The following is a 21,405-nucleotide window of genomic DNA, read 5'->3' as shown; positions in this document are numbered from 1 at the left end:
CTATCTATCTATCTATCTATCTATCTATCTACGTTTCTATCTATCTATCTATCTATCTATCTATCTATCTATCTATCTATCTATCTATCTATCTATCTATCTATCTATCTATCTATCTATCTGTGTATCTATCTATCTGTCTTTCTACGTTTCTATCTATCTATCTATCTATCTATCTATCTATCTATCTATCTATCTATCTATCTATCTATCTGTCTTTCTACGTTTCTATCTATCTATCTATCTATCTATCTATCTATCTATCTATCTATCTATCTATCTATCTATCTATCTATCTATCTACATAACTACGTATCTATCTATCTTTCTACGTTTCTATCTATCTACTTATCTACATATCTACGTATCTATCTATCTATCTATTTATCTATCTATCTATCTATCTATCTATCTATCTATCTATCTATCTATCTATCTATCTATCTATCTATCTATCTATCTATCTACATAACTACGTATTTATCTATCTTTCTACGTTTCTATCTATCTATCTATCTATCTATCTATCTATCTATCTATCTATCTATCTACTTATCTATCTATCTATCTATCTATCTATCTATCTATCTATCTATCTATCTATCTATCTATCTATCTATCTATCTATCTATCTATCTATCTATCTATCTATCTACATATCTATCTAAAGTCTCTCTGTGTCTCATCAGCGGAACATGAAGAGGAACGGGAGTCGTGGTTGCGTCACGAGGAAAACCCGGTTCGGATCACGGGAGCGTGACTGGTTGAAGGGCGACCTGAGGCGTGGCTGTCTGTCGGTGTACGGAGGCGGAGCCTCAGTGGAGCCTCAGCCTCAGAGTGACCTGCAGCTGGTCCTCTGCTCCACCAGCACCACTGTAGAGCAGCTGTGTCCTCAGAGGGACGGACGGGGACTCTACGTCCAGCTGCACGGAGACCTGCTCAGGTAAACCAGGGCTTTGACCTCTGAAGAAGTTAGTGTGAAACTGTAGCTCAGAGACTGAACCTTTGCAGAAGACCAACCCTGACGCTGCCTCAGTCCACACACTGTAAAATAGAAAAAGTTGAGAAAACTCAAAATTTAAAGGCAACTTAACTGCAATAAATATTTGAGTTTACAGCCCAACGAAAGATCTGCAGTTTTTAAAAAAAGTTCCATCAACTAATAACATTTTGTTAGAAAAGTTAGAGTTGAGCTAACTCAAAATTCTCTTTTCAAACTAACTAGTTAAGATGATTTATTAATAATATCAATCCTCTCATATACACACACACACACTGCATCTGTTGAGGAGACTGAGGTCTTCTGGATGATCCTGAAGATGATCCTGAAGTCGATCTTGAAGATGATCCTGAAGATGATCCTGAAGTCGATCTTGAAGATGATCCTGAAGATGATCTTGAAGATGATCCTGAAGACGATCCTGAAGACAATCCTGAAGTAGGTCTTGAAGACGATCCTGAAGTCGGTCCTTAAGACGATCCTGAAGTTGGTCTTGAAGACGATCCTAAAGATGATCCTGAAGACGATCCTGAAGACGATTTATAAAGATGATCCTGAAGACGATCCTGAAGACGATCTATTAAGACGATCCTGAAGACAATCTATAAAGATGATCCTTAAGGCGATCCTGAAGATGATCTTGAAGACGATCTTGAAGTCGGTCCTGAAGACAATCCTGAAGTAGGTCTTAAAGATGATTGTGAAGACGATCTATAAAGATGATCCTGAAGACGAACCTTAGGACGATCTTGAAGACGATCCTGAAGTAGGTCTTGAAGGTGATCCTGAAGATGATCCTGAAGACGATCTTGAAGTCGATCCTGAAGGCGACCCTGAAGTCGACCCTGAAGTCGATCCTGAAGACAATCCTGAAGATGATCCTGAGGTCGATCCTGAAGTCGATCCTGAAGTCGGTCCTTAATACGATCCTGAAGATGATCCTGAAGTCGATCCTGAAGTCGGTCTTGAAGACGATCTTGAAGTTGGTCTTGAAGACGATCTTGAAGACGATCCTGAGGTCGATCCTGAAGACAATTCTGAAGACAATCTTGAAGGCGATCCTAAAGTCGGTCCTGAAAAGGTTCCACCTGGAACCCTTTTGGAGGGTTCCACTAAGAACCCTTTTAAAAGCCTTTATTCAGGAAAGGGGTTTTAAAGGGTTCTCTGGACCAAAATGGTTCTTACTGGAACCATTTTGGTCCAGAGAACCCTTGAAAAACCCTTTCTTCAAGGAAAGGTTTTTTCAGAAGCAAATGGTTCCAAGTAGAACCTCAGCCCTTGTAGAAGAACCCTTTTGGAACTCTTATTTGTAAGAGTGTAACGCAGTAAATGTCCTCACTGTGGGTCTAATAATATCTTAAAATACACAGCAAATATAAATACAAACAAACTAATCATAGCATTCATGTGAAAGTCTACTTATATCAAACAGAGTTGACTGTAATAATAATCTGTAGGAAACAGATTATCTTTCCACATTAACATTTTTCTTCTTCTCATCTCTGTTTTAACCTCCTCGGTGATGGGTTCAAGTCGTCTGAGTGGGTTTTACTTCACTCTTTGTGTTAAAGTTCTCTCTCTTTGTCTTCACCGTCAGGAGGTTGGATTCCTCTGAGCGTCCTCTGCAGATCCTCTACAATTACCTGGCGTCCATGGGTTACGCTGACGCTGGGCGAGTTCAGCAAGAAGCAGCAAACTCTGACCTGAGCTGTTTGATCCGCTTCTACAGTGGTGAGTACTGATGCACGCGGGGGGTCAAAGGTCATCGCTGCTGCTCTGTGGGATCTGGTGTCTGACGCTGATATTAGACCCAAAGGCAATGGCAGCTTTGTCTCATCCTGTATGGGGAATGGCTTATACAGTATATATATATATATATATATATATATATGAATCATAATGAATACACAAGTTCAACACAAGTTTGTATTCATTACAGGTTTGAGTTTGTTATTAAAGGATTTTCTTTTATTATCTTGGAATAAAAGTGGTCAAAGTTAAGACTTTGACTTGTCATGTGACTGTGGTTAATCCAGGTTTGTGTTGCAACAGGTCAAAAGTTCCACAGTAGTTTTTATTATCACATTCTCTTTGAGCTTAAGTGTGTGTGTGTGTGTGTGTGTGTGTGCGTGTGTGTGCTTTCACTTTCCTCACAGTAAACTGCAGTGCAGCAGTTGTTATTTGAGCCTCAGTGAGAGAGCGATGCCTCTCTTTCTTAAGCTGTCTCTAATGTCCTGTTTAGCCTCAAACACACTCCCATTGTGGCCGTGAACAGTGAATGAGTGAAGGCGCCGTTGTCTCCTGTGGAGTTTCTCTGTCCCTGTGTGGGTCTGCCCTTCACTCACCACTGTCAACATCCTCCCATGGTGGTGACCCTGGACCTGCAATGATTAAATGTCCTGGTGCAGGTGTGATATATATATACAAACACAGGAGGAGCAGCAGAACAGACAAACTGACTGTGTAACATAAGAAATGCACGTGTGTCTTTGTACACCTGACGTACACACACACACACACACACACACACATTGATTCTCACACACTAGCAGCAATTAAGAAATGTGCCATTGAAAGTAAAAGGATGTTCACCAACATGTTTTCATTTCATTAACTGAGTGATGCTGACTCAGCGAAACACACAGAAAATCAGTTCACTGTCAAAGTGCATCAGGGCAAATGGATAATTTCCTGAATTTCAAAAATTCATTAAAATTATTCCTTAAGAAGTTTGCAAAAAATTTCAACAGATCCTTGTTCAGGGCGATGCCGAATAATATGATGGTAAATTTCAAGTCATTCAGAGATACTTTTTGTTTTTGAGAAGAAAGTCACTGTCATCAGGGCAAATGGATCATTTCCTGAATTTCAAAAATTCATTAAAATTATTCCTTAAAGGTGAAGTCAGTAGTTTATAGTGCCATCTAGAGGAGAGGCTGAAATTTACAACAAAGAACTGCTCCTCTGCTCACCCCCTCCCTTCCCTGAGCGCTACGGTGTCCTCAGAGGGTCAAATGTCGTCCTCGTCGTCTTTCTCCGTGTCAGCAGATGAGGTTCGTGAGGCGAGGGAGAGGGCGGAGCTACCATGGGAGAGAGTGGAGGCGGGACTTTAGCTACAAGTAAAGAGACGCTTGATTTGTTCTCTCGCGTTTGTCCTTACAGGCTCTGGTAGAAACATGGCGTCTCTCTGCTAACAGTGGCTATGCAACCACGGTCCGCGACCATGTTATTTTACATGACTTTTTGAAACACTACGAAAATGAAACAAAAACTATTATACAGAGACTAGACAATGCAGGAGCACATACTATGTATAAAAAAGTGGATTTTGGGTTATATAAACCCATAAATACTACATATTGTCCCTTTAAGAGATTTCCAAATATTTTCAACGGATCCTTGTTCAGGACGATGCCGACTATTATGATGGTAAATTTCAAGTCATTCCGAGATACTTTTTGTTTTTGAGAAGAAAGTCAGCTCACTGTCAAAGTGCATCAGGGCAAATGGATCATTTCCTGAATTTCAAAAATTCATTAAAATTATTCCTTAAGAAATTTGCAAATATTTTCAACGGATCCTTGTTCAGGATGATGTCGACTATTATGATGGTAAATTTCGAGTCATTCCGAGATAATTTTTGTTTTTTTGAAGAAAGTCAGTTCACTGTCAAAGTGCATCAGGGCAAGTGTTGATGAGCCACTTCCTTTGCTCTCATTCTTATTCCTCGTCTCTATGTGAGCAGATGATCTGTTGTTCTTCTTCTGCCAATATCAGGAAGTGCTTGGAGTTTTTGGCTTTAGTCAGATGTCAGAGTCACTGTGACCAAGAGCCTCAGCTCTGTGGAGATAGTTTTGTCAACTCCTGGACAAAAGAGGAGGAGGAAGCCGCCGTGATGTTACTGTTAATATCTTACTGTGACTGAGTGAACTGGTGTCGATCACAGGTGGACGTGGTTGTTCTGAACGATCCATGTCTGTATTTAATAAGCTCAAAGGTATCAACGGTGTGCAGATAGTGAGGGTTTGGCACAAGGTTGTAACCGTGACATCTGTTCATTATAAAAAGTCCGTGACCTTCGTGCAGCAAAGAGAGAACATGCTTTTATTTGATATACTTAAATGTTCATATGAAGCTTTTTATTCCCGTGTGAGTGTAAACTCCACTGTTTTCTCTCGGTGCAGTGAAGCAGGTCATTCATTCATCTCCACCATCTTCTTATTTGTTCAGGAAATTCATCTTGAATTCCCTCCTCCGTCCTCGTGCTGTGAAGAACAGATGAGATGAAAATAAACACGGACGAGCCAGTAAACATTTTCTAAACGCTGAGTCGCTGAAAGAAAAAAGACAAAAGACAAAAAAAAGTCTGTGGTGAAAACAACTGCAGTGTTTGTTTGTTAGTGTGGAGCTCAGAGTGTTGAAGCTCTGGCTTCAGTCCACCGGGCTGTGATCCACCGTGGCTTCTGTGATGAATCATGTTAATGAAGCATTTTGCAACGTTCATAGTTCTCTAAAGGTTTTAACGTCAGAAAACACTCAGTCTATAGTTATTTTAGGAGATTCTTGTGTCTGAAGTTCAGAAATCCTCACCACGGACGTGTCCAGGTCTCATCTTCACCAGATTTCTTCATCCCCGGGACGGATGTGGTCGTTTAGCAGCTCAAGGTTTCTGGTGACATTATGGAAGTCGACTAATCCACACTGGACTTTGATTTAGTGTGTCACCTGTTTCCCTGGCAACAAACTACCCCACAGACCTTGAGGGGATATGTGTTTGTTTTGGAAGTTGTTTTTATGGCTGGGAACTAAAGAGGCTGATGGTTTTCAGACGTGTGCTTGTGTTGAAGTGGACGAGCAAAAGCAGGATGTTGTGTTTTTAAGGCTTTTGAAGTTAAATTGAGGCTTTTTCTCTGTCTTTGTCGCACTCAGCGCTCTTGCACCTGCACAGTTGCTGCATATGCGTGTGTGTGTGTGTGTGTGTGTGTGTGTGTGTGTGTGTGTGTACACACGTCTGTAGTCGGCTGAGTCAGCATTTCAACTGATCCGCACAACTTTAAAGGGCTGTGAAGTTAAGACTTGGGTGAGGACGAGACCTTTTCAGACATTAACACTGACCTAACACTGACCTATAACTGACCTAACCTTGACCTTACTTTGACCTAACCTTGACCTTACCTTGCACACAACCCGAGTGGTTTCCTGCACTCTGTTTTTGAGCTCCAACCTGGTACGACAGAGTATTTGAGTGGTTCAGATGTCGTATCTCTCTAATTACGCACGGTAAACATTGAAACCATGCATATCTTGTGCTCAGGTACAGTAGACAAACTGGTTACAGTACATATGTGAGTCTAAGCCTCTCCAGGAGTTTACCTCTGTAATAATAATCATGTGTTTGTGAGCGAGGAGACTCCTAAGGATCAGCCTCTGCTATCGATCGACCACTTTGTTACGAGAAGCACTTTGGCTTCTTGTTCTTTGTCAGTTTCTGTGGAGGTTTTTCTTTTCATGTGGACGTCCTTGTGAAGTGAGAGAAGAGAGGAGGAGAGAAGAAGAGGAGGAAGAGAGGAGGATGAAGGAGTGAAACACAGAGAGAGGCAGCATATGTTGGTTTGAGGACATCTGGACAGCAGAGGCAGTGACTCCTCTGTGCTTACTTGACCTGACATTAGTGTCCTTCAGCACAGACACAGCTGAGGCTGGTCCTGATACTTGGACCAGGTGAGGACCAGATTAGGACCAGGTTAAAACAAAGGTGAGGACCAGGTTAGAACCAAGTTAGGACCAGGTCAGGGCCAGGTTAGGACCAGGTTAGGACCAGATGAGGACCAGGTTAGGACCAGATGAGGAACAGATGAGGACCAGGTTAGGACCAGGTTAGGACCAGATGAGGACCAGGTTATGACCAGGTTAGGACCAGATGAGGACCAGGTTATGACCAGATGAGGACCAGGTGAGGACCAGGTTAGAACCAGGTGAGGACAAGGTGAGGACCAGATGAGGACCAGGTTAGAACCAGGTGAGGGCCAGGTTAGAACCAGGTGAAGACCAGGTTAGGACCAGGTTAGAACCAGGTGAGGGCCAGGTTAGAACCAGGTGAAGACCAGGTGAGGACCAGGTTAGAACCAGGTTAGGACCAGGTTAGAACCAGATGAGGGCCAGGTTAGAACCAGGTGAAGACCAGGTTAGAACCAGGTTAAAACCAGGTTAGAACCAGGTTAGAACTGCATTAAGATGGAGGACAGAGAGATGTTGACCCTGTGATGGATTTACATTAATATTCTGTACAAACAGTGATGAACCACAACGTTCCTGGACTCAGACAGACCATAATATTGTGTGGGTGTGAGTAACAGCTATCGTGGCCTTGTCTCTGTTGTCTCAGAGAATGAAGGTGAATTTTTCATGATTTAAAAGCTCATTCAAGTCACGTCACAGGGACTTGAATGGATCCACCGTCTCTCCTTTATTACACCGTCACAGAACATGAGGTCATGGTGCTGATCTCAGACCAGTTCCTAGAATCACTGCTAATGCTAATGCTAATGCTAATGCTAATGAGTCAACAACGGTGTGTGATATCATGCTGACCCGTGAGGACAGACTGTATGTGACTGTGTTGAACTGTGCTGTTAATTAGCTAAATGTGTTTATCACAGGAGGGAGGAGGTGGTGGCTCTGCTGCAGTGGATCAGTGTCTGCAGATCTACACTCACCTTCATCATCTTCATCTTCTTCCTCCAGAGCATCCAGTGAACCCAGACCAGCAGGAGCGAACGCTGCTGAAAGGCGTCTTCAGCGTCAGGAAGGGAAAGACGCAGCTGCATAAATGGGCGGAGCGTAAGGTTCTCCTGTGCGGAACCTGCCTCATCGTGGCCTCAGTCAAAGACAGTCTGACGGGGAAGCTGCACATCTTACCTCTGGTGGGGGGAAAGGTGAGGGATCACCTTTATAACTGATAGATAACGTCCACTTTCTCCACGGTACAGCCCATAATACTCAACTCCAACAACACACTGTATCTGTGCTCTATCTCCGTCCTGAGGTGGAGGAGGTGAAGCGGAGACAACACTGTCTGATGTTCAGCTCGGCCGGATCACAAGCTCAGACCTACTTTGTCAACTTTGACACACTCACAGATTATCAGAGGTGGCATCGACAGGCGTCTAAAGTAAGCAAGAGTGTGTCTGTGTGTGTGTGTGTGTGTGTGTGTGTGTGTGTGTGTGTGTGTGTTCTTGTACTTGCAGCACACTGAGGTCCAGTGAGAGTTTTTAACCAACGGAGTGAGGTCATTTTTACAAAGTGAGGACATTTTGTCCGGTCCTCACTTTGTTTTCATTTAAATCACTTCCTTAGGTTGTAAACATGCTATTCTCCCGTTTTCCAGCCCTGGTGTTTCACACACGTTTTGCTCTGGGGTTCCACCTGCAGACATTTCATGGTACTGCACCCAGTAGTTCTTTATTGATGTCATTTGTGAAGTAGATATTTGTAATTGTGTTGATTTATAAAGCGGAAATGCTGGTCCTCACGTTGTCAGCACCTTTACCTGGTCCTCAGTATGCAGCAGGTACAAGAAGAATAACTATGCATTCAGAGGTAGTAAGAATTCCTTTATACAAGCACAACTGAGAGAGATGATCCATAAATGCACGTATTAGCAAAGTGTTTGTCTGCAAGAGAGAAAAGTAAAATCTGACTCTGAATCTTACGTACACACATAATATAATTGTGTGTAATTATGCAGCGAAAGAAGCTCCTGTGATGTTATGATGATGAATAGAAAAACGCAAAACGATAGTAATCTGTGTGTGTGTGCGTGTGTGTGTGTGTGTAGGTGGTGTCTCAGACGGTCAGCATGGTGGACCTGTCCTGCTACAGTCTGGAGGCCGTCCCTGAATATCTCTTCTACTGCCAGGACATCACTCACCTCAACCTGAGACATAACTTCATGAGTGTGCAGGGACCTGGAGGTCTGCTCAACCTGCCCAAGTAAACACACACACACACACACACACACACACACACACACACATATATATACGGTATGATTGTCTGTGAACAGCATCGCTCACAAAGTACCATGGATTTAATGTAAAATGTTGTTGTCCTGATTCAGTTGTTAATCTTATGAATTATGGGAAGTTTGCTGACCAAACTGACTGGATCTCTGGGTGTTTTCTCGAGACTGTAGACGTTGAGACCACTTAGTAAAGTGATGGAAACACTGAGATTGTAGCTATGGGATCAGTGTTTGCTTCGCTGAAATATACAAACACAATATTTCATTTAAAAATGCAAGAAAAACTCACATCTGTGACGTGTTAAATGAGTTTAACCGTTTGAAAACAGTTACTTTAAGGTGCTTTGCTGTAATCAAACAATGCAGATGTTAAAATGTTTCAAACAGTAAAAATCATCAGGACATTGTTAATATAAAATGTCCCCAAAAACATAGAAATTTTAGTTTTGAGTTTTAGAAAGATCCAGCTCATTTATAAAAGACTACACATTTACAATTTACAATTTACAATGTACATAAACAATGAGTCAGATCTTTAAATCTATTGTAAAACTCTCAGGTCGTCACTGAAGAGCAGCTCAGATTGATTTGAATGTGAGGTCAAATCTCTTTCTCCAAGATTCTGATCAAAGCTTCTGCATCGATGGTTCCTTCACAAACTCAGATGCAGATCAGTCGTCACATGAACTCTGATCCAAACCATCACACATCCTGGGTTTTGCACTTTGTGTTGTTGTGTTGTTGTGTTGTTGTTGTGTCAAAAAGACAACACGTGGACGTGTCTGCAGAGACAGCAGAGATGGCAAAGTACTTTTCCAGCTGTTTCACTCTCTTTTTGGCCATCATCCCTAGTTGTTGTAGCCCTCTCACTACCAGCCTGAGTGTGTGTGTGTGTGTGTGTGTGTGTTCTTGGCTATCAAATATGAAAACCAGTATTCTGCACCTACAGCCGAGCTCTGACATGGTGTTTAGGAGTGGTTGTTATTTAAGTACCTTTGTGTAGAAAACCTCCTCCATGCTAGAGTCAAAGGTACAGATTCTTCCTGAGTCTTTTCATGATATGAAGATGGTGAAAAACCTTCATTCTTTACACTGTGTTGTCTTTGAACTGACGGATGTTTATTCAGCACAGAGTCTTCCGTACTGTTCCTGTGTGAGTGTGTTTCAGAGTATTCATGAATGCATTTCATTGACAAATAACGTAAACATTATTCACTCTTCAGTCTTTAAAGAAACTGTTTTTCTCACTTCTACATCACAGCTTGTGATCCCCTCTCATTTTAGCGTTGTTCAGTGTGTAAACAGTGAGTTTTGAGTCTGGTGCTGCTGAGGAAAGAAGATTCTCTGTGAAGTGCTAATTGTCTCCAAACCTCTTCTCGCTCCCTTCACTCAGATCCATGCAGCATTAGTGCTTATCTTTGTGTGCTGTTTCTGAATATATTAAGTTATGTAAGAACTGATTCTGCTGCTTTGTAAAGAAGATTTACTCCTCACTTTGTGAAGCTTCCTTCCTTCTTCTCTGTGCGTTCAGAGCGAGGACGGATTAAAGGTAAAAGTCTGAACGTGTGATTTATGACGAACACATATGAGTCTTTTTGTTTGTGAACAGCATAAATCAAAAGGTAAAAAGAAGAGAATCTGATGAACGTTTATGAGGCTGCTGTGGATTCTGCTTTTATGATTAATGGTTTGTTAACTTTGCCCGACAGAGGAGTGGAACGAAGCTGTGGGAAAGCACTCACTCTGTGACTGTTGTTTCTATAAATGATATACTATAGTGACACTGATGTGGTCCATGACGGGAGATGTTGACCATTGACTCACACTCACACAACTGTTCTCTGCATCAAAGTTCCTTTGGTGGATGTAAAGATAAAAGAGTGATGAGTGGAGCTGAGAACAGAGCGATGTGAGCCTGTTAACCCTTTAACCTCTTCTTCCCTGACCCTCTTTTTGGAGTCCCTGCTCGAAAATGACAATCTAAATAGAGTATATCTCTGCAGTTACAAGCTCTATGTGGATTATCTTGGTATCAAAATAAAGATAACACTAGTTTCACTGTAGATGCCACTGTGTCAGAGTAAATGTACATGGAACACAGCATAACTGAAGGATTTTTTTCCTCTCGCCTAAAAAAATATTGCATTTTAAAGAAAATATCACCTTTAAAATATGCAGCAGGAGCTTAAAAACACATGGAGGTCATGTAACATGTGGACATGAGCTGTGCAAAGTCTGATGCTGCTGAAGTGAAGCAGAGTGAAATTACAGAGGTTTTATTAAAGAGATGTCTAGGCGTTCTCTCTTGTTTGGCACAGTTTGGCACAGTTTGGCACGATCTGTGCCATTTGAGATTTCTCTGGTACCAGATTATTAAAAACCCATTTAATTTTATTTATATGTCACTACAGGTCTAAAAATAACTTGTTTTGAGAAAAAAAAAAAAAGTATGATAACTCGCTGTAAATCGATGCTTCCTGTTAACCACTTTAAGGTTCTACTTTTCTCTCTTTTTCCAGGAGCATAATATAATAATGATAATAATATCAGTGACATGAGAGTGAATAATGATGAGCTGGTTGTTTGTTCCCTGTCATCATTTCTCTGTCTTTGTCCAGGTTTTCTCAGCTCAAGAGTCTGAACCTGTCTCACAATCGTCTGGGTGTTTTCCCAGAGTGTGTTTGTGAGATCCTCACACTCACAGAGCTCAACCTCTCCTGCAACAACATCCACGTCGTCCCGGTTCAGACCGGCAACCTGCAGAGGTTTGACAACACGCTCACACATGCACATGTACTGTGTGTAGACTGTATTCACACATATATATGTTGTGTATGCTGCAGCCTGCAGACTCTGTCTCTGGATGGAAACCACCTGAGCTCACTGCCTGAGGAGCTGGGCGGCCTCTCTCAGCTCAGCAGCCTCGGCCTCTCCTTCAACAGCTTCTGTCACATCCCCGTGGTGTTGGAGAGGCTGAGTGCAGTGGACAAACTGTCTATGGCCGGGAACAGAGTGCAGACTCTGGAGCTGTGTTCTCTCTCCAGGATGAACCACCTGAAAAACATCGATCTCCGGTAAGAGGCCGCTCACAGAACACAAACAGCTCTCAGCCTCTGCAGAGTGTCTGCAGATTCTCATTGTTTTCCATGACTCTACTCATTCAATGCAATTGTGTATCATGCAAGTTCAGAATCAGACCTGATAACATCTGCCCTGATTTGTCTCCCGTTTCTGTTAATGATCGGATCTGCATGATTGCACAGATGTGATCCACTGCGGAGGTGGTGAATCAAAGTTCTCCACTACGGAGCCCCCGTGATGTGACATGAAAAAAAAAAAAAGATCAAAAAATTTTGAAATCTCGAGTTTCAAAGTCGAGTTTCAAAGTCATAAAAAATATGAAAAAAAAAATAAATGTGAAAAATATTTTTTGGAAACTCGAGATCTTGCCCACCCCCCCCCCCCCAAAAAAATTTTTTTTTTTGAATTTTTGAATTTAAATTTTTTTTTGGAAACTTTGGAAAAAATGGAAAAAATAATTTGATAAAAAAAAATAATTGAAAATTTTTGGAAACTCGAGATCTCCCTTTGGAACTCGAGATTTCACTCTTTTTTTCGTCTTTTTTTTTTTTCTCATGTCACACTGGAAAAAAACTAAATAAAACAAACTGTTAGTATTTTGGTCTTGGCTGCTAATAAATGAGCATATGAGCATTAATAGTGTAAAAGACCTGTGAATATATCATATATATATATATATTAGTCAGGTGTCATGAGCTGAGGATGTGGTCTCTGATCCGTCCTGAGGACAGATTGAGTTCATGCAGCTCGACACTGTGGACAAACGTGATCTTGAAGCATCTGTGAATGTGTTTTCTGTGATCTGAGGATGCATGAGGACACATGAGGACACATCCTCCTCCTCCTCCTCCTCCTCCTCCTCCCGCCCTGTGTCCTAAACTCTTACATGAGCCTCAGCTGTTCCTCCTGTTAGCTCTACCTTTTTACTCTGCGTTTATTTATAGAAAACACGCTCGCTTTCATATAAACTCTCTACGCTCACATCTTCAGAGGAGCAGCTGTGGCACAAAGGAAGTGTCAATCTGAGGAATCGCTGCTCCGCCCACAATCTGATAATAACTCCACCTGTGGGGTGAGGCTGTGGTTTGGCAGTGGTGGAACACATTTGTTAAGGGGCAAGGTGCATCTGTGGTGAATTAGTGGTCTGGCAGCGCTCATAAAACACATGTTGCTGTTTATTAACAGGATGAATGAGGTCAAGGAGAGTCTGGATCTCATGGTGGAGCTCGGTCACACAGTCATTGTCAGACATTTCTACTCGGTGTTAAAGGTGGAGGAGCTGTTTTAAGACGTAGACAAAAAGTCTGATTCTAAGAGTCAATTCTTATCTTAACCCTTAATCTTAACTGGCCTCAAAACCAAGTGTTGAGGGTTATTTTGTCACTCCAGTTGTTCTAAACAAATATCTATTGTCAAACGTCATTAACTCTTTATCCTCTGTGATGAATCCAGACTGAATGGACTGCGCCGGGTGAAAAGTGAGAGTCTGGAGTCGCTGACTCAGGTGACGCAGCTGGATTTACGCGACAACTGCCTGGAATCGCTGGACCTGAGCCCCGTCTGTAACCTGGAGACCGTGCAGTGCCAGAGGAACCAGCTGGGGGCGCTCACGCTCAGCGGATTCACCCTGCGCATGCTTCATGCCAGTAACAACCGTGAGTCTCGCACAGAGCGTCGATCTGGACGCTGTCGTCACCTGACGGCCATCGTTTTAGAAGCTGCTGAACACACTTTAATGTTTATTCCCCCACAGGTTTAACCACAGTCAACGTCTATCCTGTCCCCAACCAGCTGACGCACATGGAGCTGTCCCAGTGAGTGGAAATAAGAGGCAGCCATTGTTGTTGTTGTTGTGTGTTTTAAAACATCTTATCTTTACGTGATCCAGACTGGATTTACTTTGTCTCACACACAGAATTGAAGGCTCATATTCGTCTTAAACATTATTTCCTGTTGTTGAACTAACTTCCAAATGTTTAGATGACATAAAGATAGCTTTTGCATTATGTTGGTTATGACTTTAAAAATGACAGCGTGTGAGTGCACATGTGTGTTTCTTCTCTGTTTGTGTGACTGTGCGCGTTTGTGTGTTGAGACAGGAATCTTTTGGAGTATCTTCCCGACTGGGTGTGTGACTGCAGAAAGATTGAGATGTTGGACGTGACACACAACCTCCTGTCTGAGCTTCCCTCCAGGTTATTCTCACGTTATTTATATCTTATTGTTATTATTATAATACATGTAAATATGTGTATTAATGTTCAGCCTTATGTCGTGAACGGGAGCTTCTAGGAAGCAGAAACTGAGGTGTCTCATTTTACCTCTCTCTCCTTTTTGTGATTTTGTCATGATGATGAAATCTTCGTGAAAAAAAAGCTCAGAAACAGCTGATCGCCGTCTTCTCTGGTTACACCAACACATGATTTAGTGCTAGAGTCGCCATCGTTCACTGCTCACCTTCATCAGAGACATTGGCATTTGAATAAGACTTCTGTAATGATTGTTTGGTTCTGTGGTTGTTGTGCCTCTTTGTTGTGCTGTTGTTCTAACCCTCCTCTCTAAAATCTCTCCTGGCCTCTGACAGACTGTTCAACAGCTTGAGTTTGAGAAAGCTTCTGTCAGGAAACAACTGTTTGCAGAGACTTCCTGACCTCCTGGATCACGTCCCTCTGGAAGCTCTGGACCTGCAGCACAACAAACTGACCCAACTCCCCGAGAGCCTCTTTTACAAAGCCTTAAAGTGAGTCCTTCCTCTGTAACTTAAGTCTCTTAGTTATCTTCTTTGAAACATACACTACCGTTCAAAAGTTCAGGCTCACCTATACAATTTGTTTGTGTTTTCCATTAAAAGTCAGACTTTTATTCATCAAGAGTTGCAAAATGAATAGAAAATATAGTCAAGATATTGACCAGACGTTTTTACCACATTAACAATGTATAGAGTGTATTTCTGATTTCTGAAAAAAGTGCTTTTCCTTCAAAATAAGAACTTTTTTTTCCTCATAATTAAAAAAATTTAAATTTCTTTCTCAAAATGTATTTATTTTTTTCTCCAAGTTTAAATTTTTTTTTCTCAAAAAGTTTATTTTTTTCTCAAAAATAAATTTTTCTCAAAATGTATTTTTTTCTCAAAAAATTTTTTCTTCTCAAAATTCAATTTTTAAATTTTTTTTTCTAAAAGTTTTTTTTTCTCTCAAAATGTATTTTTTTCTCAAAAATTTGATTTTTTTTCTCAAAAATTAGATTTTTTTTCTCAAAAACTTGATTTCTTTCTCAAAATTTCGTTTTTTTTCTAAAAATTTCTCAAAATGTGAGTGACCCCAAACTTTTGAATGGTAGTGTATTCCTCTGCTCTTCTTCTCTCTTATGATTGTATGTCATTGTGTTTGGCTGATGAAATAATGATGTCATGTACGTGCAGTGATGATTGTGGTCAGTGTTGTGGAGAATAACTGGAGCTCAGCTTACTCTCCCTGTGTTTCCTGTGGTAAATCACTTAACACACATTAGCATTAGCAGCTCAGATCGTCAAACGTACTTTAGGGTCCGTCTCTAATGCTGAGACGATGATGATGATGATGATGATGATGATGATGATGATGGCAGCCACTGCTCTGTGCACCGTGATAGAGAAGAGGCTGATGATGATGATCAGTCTGCATAAACATGGCTTCACAGGGTAGAATTTCACATATTCATACTGTCATGTTGACACTGAGATGTCAGCAGTCCTGTACGTTTAAGAGGCTCTCGTTTCAATATGAGGCCTTGATTTAACAACAGCGGATGCAGAAGTACCACTGAAGCTATCATTACTGCCTCTAGTACATGTGCAGGTTCACTAATATTGAAGATTAATGCGACACCAATAGAAATAATTTATTAAGTAACCTTTATTGTTGTCATGAGAATTAAAAAGAGAGAGAGAGGAGAAACCTCCTAAATCATCTGCAGTAAATACATAACTGTAAAAATGCAGATCCCTCTATTCTACATGTTTATTGATTACCACAGTAACACACACACACACACACACACACACACACACACACACACACACACACACACACACACACATACACACACACACACACAAACACACACACACACACACAGTAAAACAAAGTGCAAACACAGCACTCTCTCTCTCTTCTATAAAACAAGTGTCTCACATTTTAAAGTCACACATTTAAACATAAATGTGAGTCTCAGACTATCTATCTATCTATCTATCTATCTATCTATCTATCTATCTATCTATCTATCTATCTATCTATCTATCTATCTATCTATCTATCTATCTATCTATCTATCTATCTATCTATCTATCTATCTATCTATCTATCTATCTATCTATCTATCTATCTATCTATCAACTTTTCTATCTATCTATCCATCTATCCATCTATCCATCTATCCATCTATCCATCTATCCATCTATCCATCTATCCATCTATAGACTGATAAACAATCACTAAAACAGAACAGAGCTCTGCGATATATGACGATGTTTCACTGTAACCTGGAGGTTTTGATGTAACCAAATGTCTCCAAATTCATGGCAAACAAAATAAGGACTGTTTTGATGTCATATTTGTATGAATCTTAACTATCTCAGCTTTTCTTCCACAGCCTTAAATCCCTAAACGTATCCGCCAATTCCCTGGAAAGCATTCCACCAAGTAGCCAATCAGAGGAGAGCCTGAGCACGCTCCAGGAGCTCTACCTGAGCGGGAACAACCTGAACGAGGACTGTGCTGCTCTGCTGGTCGGACACCAGAACCTGCGCATCCTTCACATGGCTTACAACCAAATGCTCTCCTTTCCAGCCAGGTTTGTGACGAGCTTCATCATCTTACTGGATGATCTGGATGATTGATGCACTATTATTGTTCCCTATCTGACTGCGTAACCACAGAGACGCCTCCAGCCTTCATAGTTCTCCGTCGTGGTGCCGGATACGCACTGCAATTTCCCGTCCGATCAGTAGGAGTCGATACGTAAGGTTGTTGTGCTTTTGGCTACAGTGAACAATGGCGTCCGAAAGAGAAAGACTGTTGTTGTTGTTTTTGCAGCTGAAAACAGTGGCCGTTTCTCACCTGAAATAAATATTTTTCTGTCCCTGAACGCAGTTTTAAGATCATTTGTGGCGAGAAATTAACGATTTAGAGTCTAAACATGTGCTGTGTGTGTTAAGATATGACGTATTTATAGTTTGGCAGCGACGTCGTCGGCGGTGATCAGCTCCGCCTCTGTGGACGACACAGAGCAGCGATATCTCGGCCTGTCCTGAGGACCAATCACAGAGTCCTGAGGACTCTTGCTGTCTCCGTTGTCCCTTGATGGACATTTAAAAAATATTTTGTGCAGCCGGAGACGACGTAGAGACTCTCCGACGACGTAGAGGGGTCTGCGTAACCGACGTAGAGCTTCTATACTGTGGCCCTTTGTATTTAACATTTGAGACTTTGTGCTATGATGTAAAATACTGATATTCATAATTCTTATTATCAGTTTCTTATTCATTGTCGTGTTGATGTGTTTTCAGTAAGCTGAGTAAACTGGAGCTTCTGGAGGAGCTCAATCTGAGCGGCAACAAACTAAAGAGCATCCCGTCCACTGTGTCCAGCTGTAAGAGGCTCCACACCCTCATCGCTCACTCCAACCACGTCACCGTCTTCCCAGAGATCCTCAACCTGCCTGAGATCAAGGTTCAGACCTGGTCTGGTTTTGTTAATCCTGACTGTGTTTATCATGTTCATCATGTTCATCATGCTCTTTTCATCTCTCACCTCCAGCTCGTTGATCTGAGCTGTAATGAGCTGACTGAGATCCAGTTGCCCGATTCTCTGCCTCCGACTCTGCAAGAGCTGGACCTGACGGGCAACAGCAGCCTGATGCTGGAGCACAAGACCCTCAACCTCTTCAGGTCAGACACTGAACCAAGACACTGAAACAAGACTCAGACGATGAACTCACTGCTCTCAGATTCTATAGTCGTCGTCTTATTATTATTATTATTCTATCTTCTATTTCTAGAGCGCTTTTCTAGACACCCAAAGCACTTTACAAGGCAGGCAACTGCTTGGGGCCCCGAGCTGATAGGGGGCCCCCGACACTTGGAGCCTGAGGGCTGTTTTTAGTGAAATGTGCATTGAGCAGCCGCCTCCCCGTCCCCCTTAAACAACAATGACATCTCAGTAGTAAACCTCCCTAAAGGGGCCCCACCTCACTGTAACCTGTGTGACGTTATCGTTCTGAAGAGGATTATTTACAGTGTAATGCATATCTTTTTTACTCAGTTTATATATGTTTTTTTCAGTTATTTACAGTATTTTATTGTTCTATATATTTATATTGTTTTATAATGTGGGTTCTTTACAGTATAATGTATTTTTTTTTACTAAGTTTATATAGTTTTTTAAAAGATATTTACAGTATTTCATTGTTCTTTACATTTATAGTTTCACATACTATATTCTATGTATATATACATATAAAAATATTTTGAACTCATACGTTTTTCGTTGGTGGCAGATTATTTGTAACATAATGGTTGGAAGGGCCCCCTGGGGATTTTTGCTTAGGGCCCCTACAGGCTCTAGAATCGCCTCTGACCAACCATGGGCCCCTCCTGACACATATTTTGTGATCTTGTTAGTAACTGTATGTTGTGCATTTTCTCTTCTTCAGCCACATCACCACTCTGAAGTTAGACCAGAAGTCTGCAGCCACAGCTGGAGCTGGAGATTCTCTGAGTGTCTCCACGCCGTGGAACCATGGCTACTCTGAAATGAGCGGACAGAGAAACAAGTGAGTCCAAAGCTTTGTATATCAAGCTAAAATAATCTTATCTACAATCAAACACGTTTGAGCTCAGGCTGTGAACAATCAAGATAATTCTTTTGCAGTTTTGTGTGTGATTTATTATGAATAAACTGTTATTTTTCCTCAAATGGAAGGAAAATAAAGCATAACATCACATTATATTTCAGTATTTTCAGCCTGTGTTTGCTTCTCTTCTATATTAAATGAACAGGTTTACCACGTGTGTCCTCTGTCAATCTGTATAAACACTGATTTACAAACATGTTGTTGTGTCTCTTCACTGTTTGGATGTTGCTTTAACACTGAATCTGACTCACTGGTGCAGTGAAACCTCCTTCTATTAGCTTTTAACTCTTGTCATAATTGTTAAACGGGTCATTGTTGAAGAAGCTTCTCCGTCTTTGGCTCAGATCTGTGTCTGTAAAACGCTGACATCGTGTTTCTGTAAATGTGTGGAGCAGGCTGTGCGTCTCTGTGCTGACCGCCGACCGCTTTGGAGACGGCGTGGAAGCGTGTTACGGAATCTTCGACGGCGACCGCAACGAGGAAGTGCCTCGGCTGCTGCAGTGCACCATGGGAGACGTGCTGTGCGAGGAACTGCAGCACTCGAGCGTCGACGGCGTCTACATGTGCAACACGTTCCTCACGTCGCACAGGTGTTTGTCTCCCTCCTCTCTGTCTGTGGACGTATCTGTGTTTTCAGGCATTGATCGGCAGCTTTTCTTTATTTTTCAACCAAACAGGAAACTGGGAATGGCCGGACAGAAACTGGGAGCGTCTGCGTTACTGTGTTATATCCATCGTAACCTGTCCGATCCCGGCGGTTACCTCAGCCTCACCGTGGCCAACGTGGGCACATGTCAGGCCGTGCTGTGCCGGGACGGTCGACCTGTTCCTCTGTCCAAGGTTTACAGCCTGGAGAACTGCACCGAGGAGATGGACAGAGTCAAACTGAGTAAAGCCATTATTACCGAGGTAGATCTAACATAAACGTGTCGCTCCGTGGTTCAGAGGTGAACACGCGAACGCGTCGCTCTAACAGCTCTTTCTGCTCTGCAGGATAACAAAGTGAGTGGCGTGACGTGCTGCTCTCGCCTGCTGGGCTGCTCTTACTTGTCTCCGTGGGTTCTTCCGAAGCCTTGGGTGCAAACCGAGCCGCTGTGTTCCCAGGACGAGTTTCTGATCCTGGGGAACCGGGCGCTCTTTGAGTGGGTCTCTTACGAGGAGGCGGTGTGCACCGTGAAGGCCGTGGGAGATCCCCGCGCTGCGGCCAAGAAGCTGTGCACGCTCGCCCAGAGTTACGGCTGCAAGGACAACATCGGTGCCGTGGTGGTGTCTCTGCGTGTCGGCGAGGACGGCTGCACCTGTGATCCCACACTGGTCTCCTCCACCGCCGCTGAACCACGAGCTCCTGCTCCTCCTGCTCCAGCTCCTGTGACTGTGACTTTGACTCCAGGCCCCGGTGACGCAGCCACGCTTTCATCCAGCAGTGGAATCATCTCCGAGTTCAACAGTGAGACGTCGGCCTCTGAGGTCGGCAGCGAGGCAGGGTCCACGGCTTCAGACGAGCATCAGTCGTCCGGCCTCGCCCCTCGTCCAGAGAGACGCTGCAGCCTCCACCCTGCTACCACACTGTGTGGCATCATGGTCCCCGGCTCTGGAGCAGGACCTCACCCGGGCCTGTTCCAGCGTCAGCCCTCCTGTGCCGCCTTCTCCAGTAACCAGTCTGACAACGGCCTGGACAGCGATGACGAAGCCCCTGACGGAGTCATCTCCAACGGCAGCAAGTTGGAGGTGGAGGTGGACATCCACTGCTGTGCTTTCCAGCTGCGCTCACGCTCTCCTCAGAACTCCAGAGACTTTGAGAGTGAAAAGCCAAACTCTGACTTTAGCGGCGGTAAAATGCGCCGACAGAACAGCGTCGTGGTCTCGGCCACAAACGGCTGCCTGCTGGCCGTGTGCGGGCGGGAGATCACCGACCTGAAGAAGTCTCCGTCCACGTCCAGCCTGTTTGTAAAGAAGCTGTCCAACGGCTCCGTGGTGGCTCCCGAAGACAGTCACAACCTCATCGAAGTGGCCCTGGAGGCTCCCAAGAAGAAGTCTGGCTACTTCAACGCTCCGGCGCAGCAGGACCCTGAAGATCAGCTGATCGTTCCCGCGAGTCTGGAGCAGGAGGTGAGGGAGCAGCTCCGAGGTCAGAGTCCTGTCGTCACGTCGTCCGCGCCCTGCTTCAAAGAACCTGTGTGGGATCATCCTCACCCTCCTGTGTTTGCCTCCGGCCTGGTTCCAGGTCCAGGCCCGACTCCCATTCTGCAGCAGCAGGAAGTCTACGACACTGCTCTGTAGAGAGGGAGGAGGGAGGGAGGCCATGATGATGATGTGTTTCTGTGATTGTGCCATTCCAGTGAAGACGGGAGAGATTTCTTTTCTCATACATGTGGAATTCGACGTTGCCATTCGGAGGTTTTTGTGA

At 43.0% G+C, this 21,405-nt stretch overlaps 1 protein-coding gene across 1 annotated transcript; it reads left to right on the top strand.

The window, feature by feature from the left end:
- Nucleotides 1-689: 689 nt before the first annotated feature.
- Nucleotides 690-21,278, top strand: phlpp2 (PH domain and leucine rich repeat protein phosphatase 2; the record flags this gene model as incomplete). The annotated part of the gene is made up of 18 exons (XM_083890881.1): nt 690-943; nt 2,598-2,731; nt 7,745-7,935; nt 8,046-8,171; nt 8,838-8,992; nt 11,642-11,788; nt 11,867-12,097; nt 13,557-13,759; nt 13,858-13,918; nt 14,204-14,299; nt 14,689-14,844; nt 16,737-16,937; nt 17,653-17,815; nt 17,903-18,033; nt 18,798-18,917; nt 19,394-19,588; nt 19,676-19,907; nt 19,992-21,278. The coding sequence occupies exons 1-18, from the start codon at nt 696-698 to the stop codon at nt 21,276-21,278; spliced, it is 4,077 nt and encodes a 1,358-aa protein (XP_083747007.1). The 5' UTR covers nt 690-695.
- Between the last annotated feature and the right edge of the window lie 127 nt (nt 21,279-21,405).

The sequence above is a fragment of the Microchirus variegatus genome (assembly GCF_963457635.1).
Source record: "Microchirus variegatus genome assembly, chromosome: 6".
NCBI classification, from domain to species: Eukaryota; Metazoa; Chordata; class Actinopteri; order Pleuronectiformes; family Soleidae; genus Microchirus; species Microchirus variegatus.
Note: the sequence above shows the minus strand (reverse complement) of the source record. Positions and strands in the feature narration are given on the sequence as shown.